This window comes from Equus quagga, chromosome 3, assembly GCF_021613505.1.
Source record: "Equus quagga isolate Etosha38 chromosome 3, UCLA_HA_Equagga_1.0, whole genome shotgun sequence".
Taxonomy (NCBI): Eukaryota; Metazoa; Chordata; class Mammalia; order Perissodactyla; family Equidae; genus Equus; species Equus quagga.
Window position 1 is genome coordinate 29332731 of NC_060269.1, and position 20263 is coordinate 29352993.

At 40.7% G+C, this 20263-nt stretch overlaps 1 protein-coding gene across 2 annotated transcripts in view; it reads right to left on the minus strand.

The window, feature by feature from the left end:
- MAML3 (mastermind like transcriptional coactivator 3) overlaps window positions 1-20263 on the minus strand; it is a 392390-nt gene that overhangs the window by 148941 nt on the left and 223186 nt on the right. For both annotated transcript variants that reach the window (XM_046656355.1, XM_046656354.1), the window contains exon 2: window positions 11273-12865. In XM_046656355.1, the coding sequence (XP_046512311.1) occupies window positions 11273-12865 (1593 nt within the window). The remainder of the gene's footprint in view (window positions 1-11272; window positions 12866-20263) is intronic.

Genomic DNA, 20263 nt, shown 5'->3' on the forward strand with positions numbered 1-20263 from the left:
TTTGCTTTTTATTCTAGACCTGCCCTGTCCAACAAGTGCCCACTAGCCACATGTGGTTGTTCAGCACTTGAAACATGACTGGTCCAAACTGAGCTGTGTTGTAAGAGTAAAAGACATATCAGATTTCAAAGACTTGGTATGAAAAAAAATGTAAAATACCTCATTAATAATTTTCATATTGATTATTTGTTGACATAATATTTAAATATACTGAGTTAAAGAAAATATATTAAAATCAATTTCACCTGTTACTTCTTGCCTTTTGTAATGTGGCCAATGGAAATTTTTAAGTTCTATGGTTTGTATTTGTGGTTTGCATTATATGTCTACTGCATGGTGTTGGATGGTCTGGAATTCAGAACATCTAAGCCTATCACAGCTCCTAGAGGGATGCGAAAGCCAAAGACTTTCCAGCTCTTTGCTCTGGGCTTTTCTGCCACACCAATGAAAATCTTATTAATAGGTGATATTGAAACTGGCATTATCCACCATAAAAGCTGCTCTGCAGCAGACGTGAACAGCCTTGTGTTCCAGGACCTTCAGTCATCCTTCAGCCTGACGGCATCACACTACAGGCCCTGACTGGCCACAGCCTGAGCAACGGGCACGGCGTGGCACACGTAACTCAGATTCTTATTGCATGGACCTGAGAAGCTGACTCTCTGCTCTGCATTTAGCGGCTTTTAGAGAATGAGCGGGTGCACCCAGAGGTGGATAGCACAACTATCATACCATCACACCTGGGTGCCTGTGGGGCTGTGGCTTCAGTCCATCTGCTCAGAGGGGTTGCCTTCTTCCTAATTCTCACCAAGGCACCAGAAAGAGTAGCAGTGACCTGAGGCGGACCGCTCTCTACACCCAGAGATGACCTTTTCCCTTGCACCACTGCCTAACTTCAGCTTGGCCCTGAAAGTGTTCCTGGCCTAATAAGCCCACTGATGTCCTTTGAGTGAACTGGCTAGAGCCCAGGGCAGAAAAGAAACCCAAGTAAACTCTCAGATGCAAAAGCAATTAGAGAATGCAGGCATGTTTATATAATCTCTTCTGGGAAATCATAATATTAATAAATGGGAGTTATCAGTTTGGATACTATTTGGGGTCAATATTTACTGTTTAGTAAATAAAAATGTATAGGTAACCTGCATAATCTCATGAATCACGTTAACTAATCATGACAACGTATTGGAAATCTAACTAACGTGAAAGGTATTTTGATCCTTTATGCACTGGGTCAGATGCAAACCATTTGGTGTCATCAAAAAGATTAATTCCATAGAAACTTGCTCAGGAACCAAGATACAATAGAATAGCTTTGTATAGAAAAACAGCACTTCTTTTTTCCAAAGAGCTTTGTAACCTCTGGAAAAGCCCGGAGTTGCTATGAATAGTTAATGAATGATGACATAATATGTTTTAAAGCTTGGAAAACCTGTTCCTCTGATATACTTGCATCATGACTATCTTTAGAGAGTGCTCTCTTCAAGTAATAGATGTGACCAAGTAAATCCTCATAACAGAAATTTTAGGCAAAAGCAACATATGATAGTCTGTTACTCCCCTAAATAATGAAAACAACATTTTCACAATAATAAGAACTTACTGAAAAATGAACGCGTAAAAATAAAAAGCCCAACTATAAAACACAGGAGTAGCTTATTTGTGGCTCAATTTAACACAAACTTTTAAAAAATTTCTAGGAGCTTGCTTCACATTTTTGTTGAGCCTGGAACAAGTACCTTAACAAATGAGAAACACAAATCAGAAGAATAAGATAAATAATAAGTGTTATATATTATAAATATATAATAAGATAAATATTTATCTTATATAAGATACATATATATCATATATAAGATATATAGTAAGATAAATAAGTGTTTGAATTGTTGTCAAATACAAATAAGATTTGATATTTAGATTTACATATGACATGCTCATCATCTGTTAGAAACTATCACACCACCCTAATATTTAACCTTATCACGATAAACATTTGATTCATTTCCCTTTCATCTTATTATATAGTTAATGACCAAGTTCTGTTATTTCTTTCCTCTAAATGCTGCTGTGCCTGTTTTCCTTAAATTTTAAATGCCGCATCCAGATAGAGATTCTGTCTCACACTTCGAATAGCAGAAAGTCCTCTCACTGCTCTCTCACGCATTTCACCTCACTGCTCCCCAACATGAACCCCTCCCTCCAGCCTGGCTATAATCTGCAACGCCCATTTAAGGAACGACCCTTTGCCTGTACCAGAATGTCTTTCCACCCACCCTCCATCCATCTAACTCCTCCTCCTTCTTGGTCCTACCTCAAAGCTTAGCTCCACCTTGGAGGCTGCTCTTGTCTACTCCAGGCTATAGTGACTCTCGCCTTCCCTCTGCCCATGACCCTTAATGTAGAATTTAGGAAGGTGGCCCTGAACCACTGGCTACCTTGTATTGACTCGATGTGTGTGCCTCCTTATCTCCTCAACTAGACTGCACACTGCTGGACACTGTACATGATATTATTTTGGTATCTCTTTTTAGTCCATAATATTTAGAATTTTAGGAGTGAATACACCGGGGGAGGGTATGCTTGGTCAAGTTTCATAATTTTCTATACTTATGACAGAACCCTTTGGCTAGTAGGATTCTGTCAGGGAAAAAATAAAGCTAGAAGTACTCTCTTATGTGTGAATGCACTGGACATCCAGTGGGGAGCATTGTACACGGCCCTAGGGTGCAGTGAATGACCTTGAAAGGAATCTCAGACTCAGGAAGTAGAATCAAACGGGGCGTCCGGCCAAGGTGACACCTCCTTAGAGCCCAGGAGCACCTGGGAAATGTGCCTGGATGCCATCCTTGATGTAACAATTAGAACACGGAACAGTGAGTTGTGGCCCTGCTGATGTGCCTGAGAGCAGTCTTGCCCTGAGGAGGATATCCCAAAAGAGGTCTTAAGTCAACCTGGTGCTTCCTTTAATGTGGCACTTTCCATTCCAGGGCAGTCTCTCTTCCTGTAGATCTTGAGAAAAGCAGCTCAGCACATATAACGTCATGTCCTCAGTAGGTCCTGAAACAGGAATGAATAACCAACCCCCTCTTGGAGAAATGAAGGGAAATTCCACCCTTCACCACGGTGGGAGTTGGCGGGTGTGGGCAGCTGGAGGATGGACTGGTTTTGTCTTATTAAGAAAATCAACAGGGGGCTGGCCCCGTGGCCGAGTGGTTAAGTTCGCGCGCTCCGCTGCAGGCGGCCCAGTGTTTCGTTGGTTCGAATCCTGGGCGCGGACATGGCACTGCTCGTCAGACCACGCTGAGGCAGCGTCCCACATGCCACAACTAGAAGAACCCACAACGAAGAATACACAACTATGTACCGGGGGGCTTTGGGGAGAAAAAGGAAAAAATAAAATTAAAAAAAAAAAAAAAAAAAGTAAAAAAAAAAAAAAAAAAAGAAAATCAACAGGAGTAATTCTATGATTGACAAAACATAGCTAGGATCCACAAGATTTGATCTCTTAAAAAAATTTTACTCTATCCTAAAAAAGAAAAAGAAATCCATCAAGCACAGAATACCCTAACTTTTCCATCTTACTCGAAATGATACAAGTCTTAGACCTGACAGAATTTATAGTTCCACAGACAATAACTGCCATATTTAAGCAATGAAATAAACATAGGTTGCTTTAATTGCAGTTTCAGAATTACATACTATTTCTCCATTAGAAAACAGTAGTGGTGTTGGTGGTTGCTTATTAAATGCATATCCCCAGGCCTCATCCCCAACCTACTGTTTCTGAGTCTTTGGCAGTGGAATCAGACTACCCGCATCTTGAACAACGTCCCCAGGAGATTCTTAGACCCACAAGTTTCAGAACCATTGTTGGATGGGTTGTAAGCTCCCTTGGTAAATAAGAATATTGTTGTCCCACAAAACCTTTAAAGAGTATTCTCATAAGGGGCTAACTAAAATGTCTTTCTTCCGCAATTTTTTTATAAAATGAATTCCTTTCCTAAGACTTTTCCTTTTCTGCTTACTCTTAGCCTTATATTTCCAGGACTCTGACAGAACATCAATCAGGATTTTCAAAATATGCCAGTATGGGTAAGGAAATGACTTACTACACCCACCAATAGGAACATTTCATTTACTATGTGGATATCTGTAGCACTTCTGCTCACTGGTTTCCCCTCAGCTGGGAGGCCCCGGATGCAGTCACCAATGAGCATTCCATCAATATTTTACTTGGCGTCTAAGTTGCCAGGAACTACTGGCTTAGTCGGGGTCAGGGAACCTAAACTGTTTTTACAGTCCTTGAAGTCAGTCAATATTTTCAAGATTCTTAAAACTACTCAATGGTTTTAACCACAAGATCTTATTCTAAAATAGATGATGATCATGTTGACATTGCTGTTTTTGTGAATACATGTTATCTGACATATGTAAATTTTATGTTAAGAGAGCACTTTAGGTTTTATGAAACCAGCTCTATTAAAGGCCAAAATGTTAGAAGCAATAATGTGAAATTTGCTGTAAAATATAAATTTAAATATTAGACAATATTAGATATTCAAACAGAAAGATGTTGAAAGTCACCAAGGGAGCCTCTGGTAGACTGAACACTCATATTTATCTTGGCTTTCTCCAACACCCCAGTACAATGACAATAAGGGAATAAAAATGATATAAACATTCAAGAAGAGGATGGGAGATGGCAATAGCAATTGAGGGGTGTCAACAAAATTCTGGAAGATGAACATCAGATGGCAGGGTAGTAAATGACTTAGTGGTTTAGATGGAGCTAAATCTAATCCTGCAGCAGGGGAAGTCAAAAATAGAGCAAGATGGTTCAAGCTACAGAATACCGTGAAGACTCAGGAATCAGAAGCACCTCAATGCCAGGGTGGGAGGTGGGGACACACACAAAAGAAAAATTGGCTAAAGTCCTGCTTAATTAAGAAGTGGACCAGACACACTTCCCCAGACTGGGAGAACAAAGATATATTACTCTCTGGAGAGAGTAAGCCACAAGACTCTGGAATCCTGGATCCCAGCCCTATCTGAGGGTGGGTTGAGGACCCACAAAGGGAGGTTAAGTGAAAGCCTACGTAGTATTGCTGAGCCACCCCTCACCATCACCATCCCCTACTGACTCCCTTCCCCTGCTCACCTTCAGAAAGCCAGCCTCCAGATTTACAACTCTCAGTGGTGAGACTGACAGAGTCTTTTTGACCGGGACTAGGGGAAAAGTCTACAGACACTGACCCAGTGAAACGGCAGGTTCTGGTCCAATCCCCCTACAGCAAAGCCCCACGTCTGACAAGCACACAGAGCAAGTAATTAGCTTTACTGTGCCTCACTCTTCAACAGACATTTGAGAAAAGCTTCTAATGTGAAAGAAAGAAAAATAAAACGAGAATGGAAAAAGGGTGCTTGGGAGAAACAGAGACAAACAGGGAGCACAAGAAAACTTAATTTAAAATGATAATTAATATCCTTAGATGGAAAGGGGTAAATCAGAGACCAAGAAAGAACTTATGGAAATTAAAAATGTGATAAATAAAATGAAACATTTAATCTTAGAGTTGGAGAACACAGAACAAAAGGACAGAGATATGGAAAATTTAAAAGATATGAAAATTAGAGAATAATCCAGGAGGCTCAATACATGATGACTAAAAGTTCTGGAGAGTTAAAGAAAAGAGAGAAGGGAAGGGAGACATATTTGAAGAAATAATACAAGAACTAATCTCAGGACACGTTTCCAGATTTTTCTAAAAAGTTCACAGTATCAGACATAGTGAATGAAAAAGAGCAACATTAAGGTGTATCATCATGACTTTTCAGGGATAGAAAAAGATATGAAAAGCTCTCAGACTGAAAAACAGGTTATATACATAGAATGGGGATCCAAATTTCACTGGACTTTCCAACAGTGCGAAACCCACAGCATTGTGAAGAAATGCCTTTAAAATTCTGACTGAATGTGTTTTCTTAACAATATTTCTACATCTGGCAAACTATCAACCGAATGTGAGGGTAACGACATTCTCAAAAATATTTTCCATAGAAACAATTGCCTGTGCACCCTTTCGTAAGACGCTCTGAGCATGTGCTCCACTAATTTGAGGGACTAAATGAAGAAAGAGGAGGACTTGAGTTAAGCAGCAGACGAAGAAAACTGTAGTTAGAAGAAGACTGGAACAAGAGGGTATATATAAGCCTTCAGGACATTGAAGGAAGGAAGGAAGGAAAGAAAGAGAGAGAGAGAAGTGGGGGGAGAAAGGGTAGAGAGGGAAGGAAAGAGAGAAAAAAGGAAAGAAAATGTAAGAAAAATAGATTATTTGATCATATTGAAAGTTTTACTGGAAGAAAAGTTTGAGAATGGATTGAAGGTAGATAAGGAGATAAGACCAATGAAAAAGAAGGGGCAGGTATTAATTCCAGAGAAAACAAAAAGTTGTACAAGAAAGGAAATATAATCATAGCATACTACATAGCTAAAGTGTGAGGCACTGTGCAAAAATCAGTCATGTAAATATGGAATACTTCAAAAAGAATTTATGATAATATATAACTATATAGAGAATTTGAAGAAGAAAAAAGAAAGACTCAGTGTGTGGAGAGGAGTTGTGTATATTTGTGAGGAGGCAGTGGAAATGAACTAAATCTTCTATAGAATCAAATAATTGAAAAATTAAGAAACAGCAGTTTATGGAGATAAATAAGAGAAAACAACTTAATGAATTGAAATGGTCACTTCTGGGAAGCAGAAATTTAGAATGGAGGGGATGAAGCAGGGGCTGAGTTTTTCATCATAAGCCCTATAGTACTATTTGACTTTCTGAACTATGCCATGTATTATTTAAAGAAAATAAATAATATATATTTTAAGGAAACTAAAACAAGGGGACTCCAGGTTTTTAAAGTTAAGGAAAACGTATCTTCAAAGAGATTTCCACCATGGCTGTGAATATTGGAGCTCTGTTCTTTTTGTGGAGATTTTATGGCTAAAAAGCTTATAATAGTATACTTCACAAGGTACCCAAGAAATTTTGGTAAAATAAAACTGAAAGGGGAAAACGTTTTGCAAAATATCAACATATAAAGACTCATTCTGATATAAACAGCCACACACACAGAAAACACACAGGTATAGATAGTCTATGATGTATCTAGTCTTATGATTGCAACTGCTAAAAGTTAACATCACGTTTTAGAAACTATTCACTTTCCACTACTCCATGTAGGAATTATTCCTGGGTTCTGGGTGTCCCTGTAGCCTTCCTCGACCAGCCAGCAGTCGTTTGCTTTGGTTTACTTCTTTCACAGTTGCTCCGTTGTTGTTTTGTTTGTCAGACATGGAGACTGAATTTGCCATCCCAGCAATCTCACTGTTGTTCCACTGGTTCCAGATAAGCACCTCCTATCAAAGGGTTCTTTCTAGACTTGCCTTTCCAGTTCTTCTATTTGATCTCAAAAGCAGCTCTGTTATTTGTGCTGATGCTCTCTCCATCGGAGCTGAGAATCAGCTGTAAACATATTCGTGGCCAGAACTTTGATAATTACCATGCTTAATGATTTATTAAACATCCCTATATTTAAGACAGTGTTAGGTACGAGGCAAAAGATAGTGAAAACAGAGAGAGAGAGAGAGACAGAGAGAGAGAGACAGAGAGAGAGAGAGAGCCTGCCCTTAAGAAACAACAAGATTAGGAAAAGATAATAGATAGACACAACCAAAGTAAGTTCTGGTTATTTCACCACGGAATCATATATTGTAAAAATTAGACAGCAATCCATAAGGTCCAATACACAATGAACAGAAATTTCAGAAAGTAAATAAAGAGAAAAGGGAGAGGAAAAATGATCAAAGAAATAATATAAGAACATAAGCCAGAGAAGATGTGAAAGCTTAGAGTGGTGGAAATTTTATTGATACTTTCATTGTCACTATTTTAGCTGAAGTTTTATAGGAATTAAGAGAAGACGGTAAGGAGTGAGAAGAGGATGTGGAGAGAGAAAGGAAATAGAGTGAGTGTGGGCAGGAGGGTGCTGGAACTCTCTCGTAAGCAGGGATTTACAACTGAGATGTGTAAATGAACAGAAAAGAATGGTATCATCTCAATCCAACTGGCAAACTGGATAAATAAGGATTTTTTTTAAAAAAGAATTAGTGAAGTATAAACTTTTTAAAAATAGGACTTCCCTTCCTTAAAAAGTATTTTTCCTGATGGTAGAATTAACATACACGTATTATAGAAAACTTAGAAAATTCGTAAAGTTTAAAGAGGAAAACAATAATCACTTATAAATTTACCAACCAGAAATAGTATTTCTAATATTTTAGTTCTTCAGTATTTTTCTATACACACTAAAAAGCACAATCTGAGTTGTAACATACAAGCTGTTGTATGATCTGCTTATTTCACTCATTTTATGAGCATCTCCATGTGATTAATCACCCATTAATATCATGATTTTCATGCAAATTATTTATTTTTTTAAAATACCTATTTTTTTGTTCTAATTGTTCACTATCATAAGTAACACCATGAGCGTCATCTTTGTACATAAACTTTTGTTCAATTCTCCAATTATAAGGAATACTATGTAAATTCTGACAAGTGGAATTACTAGATAAAACATATTAAAAAATTAGAGATTTTTTTTGTTTCTACTTTTGGTTCTCTCTTTTTTGAAATTCCCAGGAACTGAGTGAATTTTGATTCATTTCTGAGAGAAATGGCATTTTCTGCAAATGTCCCAAATAAGTAAACATCTGTATAAGATAATTATCTTGAAATAAATGTTCTAGTGTTCCTGGCTTTCATTAAAACTAAGCGTTGATCCTGGTCTTTGTGCCCAACAAAGAAAAAAGTGAATTTTCACTAGCAATAGCAGCAAACAAATTTGAACTACACCTAACTATAATTATATTTTATATATCACCTGTAATTCCTGCTCGAATTTGTGCAGTGTACTCGCATATAGTGTAATTAACTATTCGGAGAGCTATGTAAATACTGCTCCACAATCAGATAAACGCATGAAATAAACGGTATGTTTGCAGAAAGATATTCACATGTTTATATATGTATTTTGAAGCTTGTTTCAAACAGTGGTGAGTTAATATTTCATTAAAAAGCATGCCTTTGCTTGGCAGTTCTTTATGAGGTTAAGAAGTGATGATTCTAATGAGGTCTCAAAAAGAAAGATGCTGTCTACCCTGAAAGTACCTGGTGAGATGGAAGTAAGAAAGGAGGAGCCCACAGATTGAATCCAGAAAACCACCACTTTTGTTTCTTCACCTGACTGAGCCTTTCCAAACACAACCTCTGCAGCTCAAGGCTTCAGTTACTCATAGTCAGGCAAGCATAAGGACCTGAAATAAGTACCTTTAAAATTCATGTTCCAGCAAAGATAAGAACTTTGTCCCAAGTTAGCAAATTTCGAAAGACATTTAGTGAGGGTGGGGAGTGAGGATGGGTTCACACTGCACCCACATGTCTGCAGAGCCTGTGAGTTGGATTAATCATCTTTGGTCTGGCTCGTGGGAAATACTTTACTGTAGCTGGCGTAAAAACTGTGAATGTAGAAGCATGATTTGTATTAAGATTAACAACAGACCATTCTGACAGCTTGCCACCTCACAAACCTCTGATGCGTCTGGCTACAACAAACATCCCTGTATATTGCCTATATTTTTGCCTGCTTCAGAACTTAATACTGAAGTGTATAAAATGTTGCACTTTCCAAAGGTATACGCTTTTTTAATTAAACCAAGATAAAACATAAAAGTTCACATTTCAATGATGTTTTTCTACCAGCTACTGATTGCAGTGGATGTAAACCAAGCTATGTTTTTATTTCTCCAGACAGAATTTCTTTAGAGGTGGCTGGCATGTGCAGACAAGAAACCACTATGAGGTTTCGGGGTTGGAAGGCTGTAACGGACAAGAAGCAAGCCACAGAGTTCAGTCCTGTCTCTGCAGGTCGGCACCACCTTCGGCCGTGTGGCCTCCATCAAGCTTCTGGGGGTTGGCGGAGAGGTGGGGCGGGGGCGCACGATGACAGACCGATGGACGGAACACACCAGGAGATACAAGATGCACACAGCTGGCTGCCTAGTGATGTAAGATCCACCTGCAAGACTTCCCAGTATTTCTAATGCATCCAGTTGTGGACACACATCCAAGCACTAGTTAGAACCTGTCTGCACATGAGAGCCCCTAAAGCAAAGACTTTTCTGCAAAATCTCCAACTACAATGCAAATGGTGGCATCCTAAGAGAATTGAGGCACAGAATAGCAACTGGCAGTAAGTGATGGCTTGTGAATTACCTCAAGTTGGGGGAAGGTCAGCAGAACAATGCCTTTCCCCACTCCTCCTTTCCTTTAAGGCAGACAAAGTGATAAATTAAAGGAGAATTGGTTGCTTGCCACACTGGTCAGGCTGAGGAGAGCGAACGCTTGTCAATGAGTAGTCACTCCCCAACTGGTTGCCACTCATTATTACCACAGATCTCTGAAAGCCCTACACCCCTAAACCAGGATATCATGGAGAAAGACAGTGGGGAAGAGGAGACTTTATTTTGAGACAACGCTAAGGCATACTCATCATCAAATTTTCCTGAATTAGAGCTGAATGAATTGGAGAGGTTTTCCTGTGCTCCCAGGTCGTGAGGTTGAAACAGCTTCCAACTGCGCTAGTTCAGCAACAAATGTTTGAACATTGAATGGTCTTACAAAAACCTGTCCTCCATTTCACTTTGATAATACAGAAAAACCTCCCACATTTGAACATCAAGAATCCAAATTTCCAATATTCATAATTCAGTAAGATAAGCGAGGGCTGTTCAGGGCTTTCTAAAGCTGTTGTAGGGACCCCTAAATGCTCTGGCCTTCCTACCACCCGAGTCTAGGATTGCATGACCTTAGAGAAAAGCTACTAAAGGAGCACCACGTTTCGCCATGTGACCTCTGCAGACTGCCTCCTCAGAGTGAGAATTTTATGCAATTTTTGGTTTCTTATCTACTGTCAGCAATAAAAGGAGTTTGATTCCTAGGTATTCAAATACAGGAAAGTCTATCGTACCACCCTTTCCCATCTCTTAGAAGAAAGGAAAAAAAAAGTCAAACCTGGCAAGAACATGAGGATGTGTAGGAAGGATTTCTGCAGGTAATTAAACCCCGCTACTGCCGAGGCATGGAGAACATCACACATCGACAGTCTGAAACACACCATGAGAACTGCTTAAAGTGTGTCTCACTTTCACACTTACCTGACCGTGGGATGGAAGCGCAGCGTAAGCCATGGGCTGATTCATCACTCCTTTCTGCTTCATGAGAAGCATGCGTTTCTGGTCCTCACTCAGGTGTGCTCTGGGAGCCTGGAGCTGGGGTGGCGGCTGCTGCTGCTGTGGCTGCTGCTGCTGCTGTGGCTGCTGCTGCTGGATGTATGGCATCAGGGGGTTTTTGTTGGGGTTGGCCATTGGTGGTGTCATTCTCTGACTCAAGTCTGCATTAAAATGGGTCAGAGGCTTAGTGTTGCCATAAGTGAGAATATTGTGCTGTTTGTTTAAGGAGTTTGTACCCAAGTTATTTGGCTGCTGATTGATCATATTCATGTGATTCTGAGGGAGGTAGTTATTCATTGTCGTCTTCTGCAGGTTGTTTGCCATTGGAGGCACTATAGGGTTTTGGTTGTTAAAGGCTTGGGGGTACATCATTGGGCTATTTGGTTTTTCTGCAGTGAAAGCTGCTCCATATGGACTGGATGGAGGCCCCAAAGGAGACCAACTTGAAGTCTGATTTGAGTGTTGCTGCTGCTGTTGCTGCTGTTGCTGCTGCTGCTGCTGTTGCTGTTGCTGCTGCTGCTGCTGCTGCTGCTTCTGTTGCATGAGTTTGGCCCTTTGTTGCTGTTGTGCAGCCATCTGTTTGAGCTGCTCCGCTGGAGACATGTCGGAGCTGGGCACAGCCACAGGGCCCGAGCCTGAACTGGCCGCTGTCACTGCTGCTGGATTAAGGAGATAACCATTTCCAGGCCGAGATGGAGCTTGGCCTGGAGTGTGGGCTTGGTTTGGAGTTTGAGGGGACAGGACAGCACAGTTTGCTGGTGAGCTAGCGGGGTTTGGAGCTGCGGGAGTGCTGGCAACAGAAGGTAAACTAGTGGCCGTGGAGACTGTAGAAAAGGGAGGACCAGAAGAAGAAGGCCTCACCTGGGGAGATCCCATGGAGACATGTGTAAAAGGAGAGTGAGAGGGGTCACTCTTCACACTTGCACTTTCCTGGGAGAGGGGGGTCTCAGTCACTGGCTGTGAGAATTCTGGCTCCTTCTTCTCTTCAAAGTCTTCATTGAACAGGTCCTGTATGTCATCTTCAGGAACCGTGTTGGCCAATTCATCTATTAATTCTTGCCACTCCTGATCATTCAGGTTAATGTCTGAGAACAGCTTGTTCTGATTTGAAAGTGATGTTTCTGATGTGTCTATGCAAGTAGGGTCATCTAGAGGTTCTTGTTTGAGGTCCTTGCTCTGCAAGATAGTGAAGCTATCCTCCAAGTCACTGCAACCATTGACAGGAAGTTTAATCTCTGGGAGTCTACCATTCTTATTAAGATCTTCTAGAAGCCCAGGAGTGTGAGTTCCACTATTCTGCAAGGGCAGAGAAGGCTTCAGGTCAAGTTGGTGAAGAGGAGAGGCTGAAGGCAGTGGCATGTTGTTGGGCAAACTGTTGATGGCTTCCATCCCTGGGGGAATGTCCTTTCGTATTCGCTTGCTAGTTGGAGAAAAACTCCCATCGCAAGCACCATTCTGCTGATCTCCATTAAGTGGTGATCGGGCTCCTTCCAACTTCCTTTTCACAGTCTCTTGGAGCTGGAAAAGAAACAGGAAAAAGGATGACTAAATCTCCAAGGCATAGTTTACTCTTTAAGCATGGTGATGTGTATTTTTATAAACTAACTTTTAAATGGTTTAGAATAATAGGAAAGAAATTATACTTCTAATTTCAAAATCAGCCAGGCTTTAATTCAAATTCTATGGGAAAAGGTTTTATCCAAAAGGAGAGCTCACAAGGCTAAGCTATAGGAAATAGGAAAAGACTGGAGGGTGAGGGAACAAAAGAAAAGAGATAGTACTTCTCTCATAGGGAAGAATCACGTATTATTATTTTCTAAATGAATGCTAGGGGTGAGACTTGGATCAAAATGTATCATACTCTAGAAAGATCTTAATACTTATCTTTAGATTCTTAAAGAATTCTTTAAATTCTCATCTAAGAATCTAAAGATGGGTTTAAGATTTTCAATGTACCTTAATTGAGAACATCAAGGAATTAAATCAACAATATTTTAAAGAACACCAAAAATTCTCTAAGAATATGGAATTTAACACATTTCCTGAATAGCACAGAAATGAAGATTAGAAATGAAGGTTAAAGTAACCCAAAACTTCCTTTCAGTTCTTATTTTACTTGACTTCCCAGCACCTTGTGATACAGTAGCCTACTGTGTTCTAAAAGCATGCTTCCATTGCTCTCCATAATATCACACTTTCCTCCTTTCTGTCTAGTGCTCTTTCTCAGTCTCTTACGTATTCTTCTTTCTTTCTCCTAAATGATGAGATTCTTCAATGTTATATCTTAAGCTTTCTTCCCCGCTCACTCTACATGCTTGCCTAGACAATTTCATCCATTATAACAGCTTCAACTATCTTCTCTGGGCTGATGACCCCATAACAAGGTACCCAGCCCAATCTTCTCAGTTGAGTTCCATCAACTCCAATGTTCTCTTCCTGAATGTTTCATGGGCATCTAAAACTGAACACATCTCAACATTGAGCTGATTATCTTTTGCTACTCAAATGTGATTCTCACCAATGTTCTCTATCTCAGTATCTACCCAGTTACCCAAATCAGAAACCTGAGCTTTCTTGAAACTCCTCATATCACAAGTCACCAACCCCTATGGATTCTGCATCCAAAATATGACTCTAATATGCCCACTTATCTCTATCCTCACTGCTACGATCCTAGGCCAGGATACCATTATCTCTTGCTAGATTGTTGCAACAGTCTCCTAACTGGTCTCTTTGCCTTGCCTCCATTTATCCATCCACTCACTCTTTCATCTATTCCTTTGTTTTGTCTTATTCTCCATCAATCAAGTCTCTATATTACCACCTCTTTCAAAAAATATATTTCCCTCCTGTTTATAACCCTGCAATGATTTCTATTGTCTTTACATTAAAATCCAAACTAAGCTTGCTTCAGCTGGCTCTTGCTTACCATTTCAGGCTCCTCTTTTTGACTCTCTGCTCAGCATCACCTCCCCATCCCTTCCCAAACATTTTCTATCAACTTTCCTGAAACTCTTTCAGTTTTTTAAGTGCGCCAAGCTTCCTTCTGCCTCTAGGGCATTGTACATGCTGTTGTCTTTTCTCGGAACATACTCCTCGCCCTCCCTCCTCCCTTCCCCTGGTTAATAGCTACTCATCTTTCACATTGGATCTTAGGTTTCACTTCCTCTACGAAGTCTTCTCTTACATCCTTTCCCCATCCTAACTACATTAGGTTCCTTCTTTGACCCACCTATACTGGGTTGGATATCCTGGAATAAGTTTTTCCAAACAACCTGCACTTTTCCTTCATAGCTTCTATCATACTTTGGGGTAATTGCTTAAGTGTCTGTTTAGTTAGCTCCAAGAAGGTAGGGACTATGGCTGACGTGCTTACTATGTATCCAAGGGGCTGCCCCCAGTGTTCAGGTTCATAGGAGTGCTTAATAAATAATGGTAAATTGAGTAAACGAGTCTATTGTCTAATTCACAGGGGCTGAAAGAGCTGAGTTTGAATCAGAGCAGGAGGCAGCCCCACTGACCACATGGATTGCCTCACTTTGAGAGTCTACATTCCTAGTAAGGGGCTCTCTTGCCCTGGAGAGTACTATGTCCACCCCACAGACTCATTTAAGAAGTCCAGTTAAGAAAAGTCTTGCTAAGTCTATGGATTTATTAACTATAAACCTAATTCATCTGGCTGCCCCCTTCCTTTCTGCTAGAAAGGGACAGCACATGGGGCTCTGGTGAAGGAGCCTGGCATGAAGTAGGTACTGGGAAAATGCTTGCTGAATGACAAAAGGAAGACTAGTTCAGATTAGAAGAGGTTTCAGTAACTTTACAGAGTTGGAGGCAGAAGGCAGAATGACACAGGGAGGGAGAGAGGAGGCAGAGCCGTCCTCCACTTGGGCATTCTCCTTTTCTTGGCAAAGGTGCTGTGTATTACAGAGCAATGGAAGAGAGGAGCAGGATTCCCTGTGACTCTGCACTTTGACACTCACGTGTAGAACTGCTAAGGCTCTAGAGGAGCCCCATGTAAAATAAAACCAATCTGGGGATGATGTGGGGGATTCCAAGAAGTGCATTTTATTGCTATTCTCTCATAAGTAGAGAATTCTATTTTAAAAGTAAACAGAAAAGGTCCTTGAGCAAAAATCTAGTCTAATCTTTATTCCTAAATTTTGTATTTTGTGTGTGTGTGTGTGAGGAAGATTGTCCCTGAGCTAACGTCTGTGCCAATCTTCCTCCATTTATTATAGGGGGACGCCACCACAGTGTGGCTTGATGAGCGGTGTATAGGTCCACACCCAGGATCTGAACCTGTGAACCCCAGCCCACCAAAGCAGAGTGTGTGCACCCAACCACTATGCCAGTGGGCAAGCCCCCTAAATCTTGTATTTTTAATCACAACACTGCACCCTGTCTGCAGTCACTTGGTGGAAGCCCCTGAATTGCTGAAAAGAAGGCCCTAACTGGAACACACTGGAATTTGACTTCAAAGAAGATACTAGTTCAATCCATCATATTACATAGAAATAGCTAGAAAATTATGATATTTATTGAACAAACCAGGAAACCGTGGTTCTGATCGTAGGTATGGCAGATACCTGGACACAGCTCTAAGATATAGTGGCAAGTTCAAATATCACAGCTTCAGGGCCTAAAGGAAACAAGGCTTGAGACCCTCAGCACCATGTGAAGTGATGTTAACCTTAAAAAAATAAGCACTTGTCTTAAAAATGAACCTGACTTTATTTTAGGAAGCATAGGTCCAGGATTCTATTCTAGGCCATGAAGGGATGGGCAGGATGGAGAAATACAGACAAATGCTCCAATTTGTTCCTCTGTAAAGTAGTGGTGGCCGAGACCATGGAGACAGACAGACCTGGTGGGAACCCCATGTTTTACCCCTTACCAGCCGGGTGGGCCTAGCAGGGTGAGGCAGTACACGGCAGGAATGCAGAAACAGGATCACAGGCTCTGGAGTTAGAATGCCTGCGTTCAAACCCAAGACCCTCCATCTAAGAGAAAACACATACAAATGTCATCTGGTACTTCATGACTGTTAGCTATGCTACCCTCCATTAGGAAGTGAGTTACGCGAAAGTAGGGATTTTTCTGATTTGTTCACTACTGGGTCCTTGGTAGTTCACAGTAAGATAATAAATACCTATTGAATGAATTAATCCTGGAAAACTTATTTAAACTCTCCTAAGCCTTGGTTTTCTTATCTGCAAAATGGGTTAATAATATGTAGCTCACAAAGTTACTGTGAGGACGAACTCAAATGAAATAATGTGGAAAGCACTTAGCTTCATGGCCGGTGTCCAGTAAGCACCCACTAAGCCTTAAGCTATTACTATTTTAAATTCAGTGATACCAACAGCCACAATTGCAACTGAGATAGATTCCTTTCTGGATCTCTGACATACAAATAGGTAGAATGATAATATTTCTGTTCCCTAGCCAGCAAAACCTGAATGTTTTCCAAGCATCTGGTGTAGCTTTTTTAATATGAACAACAAAAATCAAATTTGCAATTCAAGCCCAAGTCCAAGTGCTAATGCATTCGTGTCCTAGATTGTAGAACAGCACTGGATTGTTGAAGTTCAAATCAAATACATTTCCAGCATGTGACCTGAATGGAGCTGCTGAGTACTTCCTTTTCCTTGTGGGCTGAAAGTTCTCCACCGCTGGCCCCTTTAACCCAAATCTTGACATATTTTTTATGTATCAGCATTTGGGACTATAGGAAAGACATCGCTGAAGATGCTATGTTATGGTTTTTATGTTTTGTTTAGTTGTGTCCACGATAGCAGAGCAATCTTAGCATCCCTACTGTCTGTCTCATCATCCTTTGCTCTCTGGAAAGGAGGTCTGAGAGTCCAACTCTCTCCTTATGTCCCTCTTGGGAGATAGATGGAGAGTTGGCAGGAAGAAATAGAAGCTGAATGCTGGAGAAGGCTGAGTAACTTGCAAGTTGTAACTCTCTGCTCAGTGAGCATGAGAACGGCTGACTGCACATGGGGAATGTCCTTGTGAGCTCCCCCACACTCCAAGGACTAAGGTTAGAATCTCATCCCAAATAGCCTTATCTTAAGAAGTCCTTGGCCCCTCTGCCTTACAAAGCTGGAAGCCTCTTAGCATGATTTGTGCCCTTGAGGGAGAATCACAGAAACTCTTTACTGAGCATCAGCTTCCTTGCTCCTGTATTGCTATTATTACATATAAATGTTTTCTCCCATTAAGGGAAGCTGTGGTGCCAGGAGCTGAAGTATGCTGTTCATCCAATGCCTATGACAATATGTGCCACTATCACGTGTCAATTACTCTGAAGGAAACAATTCCTCTTCCATAATGGCTCTAGCACAGGTCTCTTGTCTACAGAGTGGCTTGATGGCTTGCATTTCTACGAAACTGTGTGTGTGTGAGTTTGTGTGTGTGTGTGTGTGTGTGTGAGAGAGAGAGAGAGAGAGAGAGAGGGAAACTGAGAGGCGGAGGGAGAATGGTTTGAGAGAGGTGATATGACACCCAGACCAGTTGTAATAAGAACAGCTGTGCCTTTGGGGTTATAAAGCACTTTCACATAGGATCGTATTTTATCCTCAGAGCAAACCTTTGGGACAGGTCATGTACTGCTTTGATAGTTCAGGGGAAAGGGCAGTATTTTGGAGGCAGTAGAATGGGGAGGGGTGGGTGACACACATAACAAGGAAGAACATGGCTCAGATTACCAGGTTTCTGCTGACATAGAGGGGCCTCATTCCCAGCAGGTTATTAGGGGTTCCCTGGCCAGCATGTCCATGGTAAAAAGATTCTTTCTCCTTTAGGCTTTTTTTTTTTTTTTAAGTATAGTTGACATTCTTTAGATTTTTAGCAGTGTTAGTAGGTTCAAAAATACTCTTTATTGCCTTGTCCCTGATTTTGCATGAAATTGGGCAGGATCACAGAGCTTGGGAATAAAGATGATGATATTACTATTAATAATGAAGATTTTAAGACAGAAGACATGAGTGTAAATCATCAGATTCCTTGTCTCCTACTCCCTGTGATTCTAAGAGGCAGGTTTTATTATAACCATGTTACAGAGAAGGAACTTTAGGCATAGTGAGATTAAGCACTGTGTCCAAGATTACACAGCTGAGGTGGAAGTGGCTCAACTTGGATTCAAATTCAGACTCAGGTCTGACTCCACAGCCCACACTCCAGCCTCATGCCGGATGGCCAAGCACAGTCACGCCTTCATCAACGGCACCGGGCTCCAATGCTGATCGTGATCATGCCCTCTCAGATTGTTTTCCAGAATCATCCTTGATTCCACCCACTCCCTACCACCTACACCCAATTAAACCTCAAGAACTATCTGTTGTTATCATTAATGAGTTTTATTCTCATTTTCCACCCCCAATGCCACTACCTTCGTTCAGATCTTCCACAGTTCTTTCATGGATTTCTGCAGCAGCTTCTGACAAGTCTCTCTGCCCCAGCCTTACCTCCCCTCCAACCCATTCTCTGCTTTGTGGCTGTGATTTTCTTTACAAAACTTGAACCTGATCATGCCCAATACTCACTTGCAGCTTTTCTGGAGCTGTCCACTACCTTCAGCATCATCTAAGCTCAGCACACAGGCCCTCCACAACTCGATCCTCATCCCTGCTTACCTCTCCAGTCTTCGCTATCACCTGTAACGTTCTTCCCCTCCACTTGCCCTCTGACACCAATCAACTCTAAACCTTCCGCTATACTCAATTATTTGCAGTTCTCAGGACACACGATGTTTATTCTCTGTCTCGCTCTGAGCCTTTGCATATGTTATATTCTTAATCAACTTCTTCACCTGAACAATTCTATTTGTCCTTCACGATTCAGTTTAGACATTACCTGCCATACAGTCTCTTTTGACAGGCCCTCCCCACAACTCCTGATCTTGGAGACCCTCCATTGCTCCCATGGCATCGTAATACACACCATACTATAACTGCTTTCCTTTCCCTCATGGGATTGTGCAAATGAATGAATGCTAAGAAGATCTCTCAAATAACCACACTGAGTCTATGTAATTGATCTCCAAAGCAGGAACTTGAAAATGTTGGCCTGCATAGTGTTTTCATGACATTTGAGTAAATGTACAATTTATTCTAGTTATTTTCTAAATGTTGGAAAGGGCTCGAGGACTGTCCCATCCTTAATATTTTCGAGGACTCTAAGAGTCCAGGGAATCTATGTTGAGAACAACTAGAGAGCACATAAAGAGACTTGTGTAAAGGAAAACTGAAACTGAAACGCTGAGCCTTTATGTGACATTACCAAGGTCATGTGTTTCGATATAAATGTGAACTCAAAATGCTGGATACTTTCATAGCTGAATTTTAAATTTCCATACAAAGGCTTCAAGTGGTTTTCATCCAACAATGTACCCCCTCCAAACAAATGTGTGAGTGAGTTTCCTTTATCAACTATTAAACACACAACTATTTCCCAAGACTTGAAGATGAATTGGAATCTCAGCTTGCAGATGCTCGAAGAGAACATTTTGGTCATTTTGATCTTCTCTGGTCAAACCAGAAGATGATTCACTGAACCAATTTTCACATGGTTATTCTCTTTCATTCTATCAGCAGATAATAAGCATGTGAACCCATGGATACATTTGACTTGCTTATTTAATGTTATTTGATGAGTGACCCAGAATACTCATGTGTTAGATATTTTAATTAGTAGAATATGAACAGTGTGCAAAACACTTCCAGAACTGTCTTTTAGATTTAAGCACCCTTAGAAAGGATCTTTTGAGGTTTATTTAGAGGTTCAATTATCTAGACCAGTGATTATCCAACTTTAAAGTGACCTGGGAGGCTGTTTAAAAATAAGATTTCTTGGTTTCAATTCCATAGTTTCTGATTTCCTAGCTCAAGATGGGGCCCAGATTGGGACACA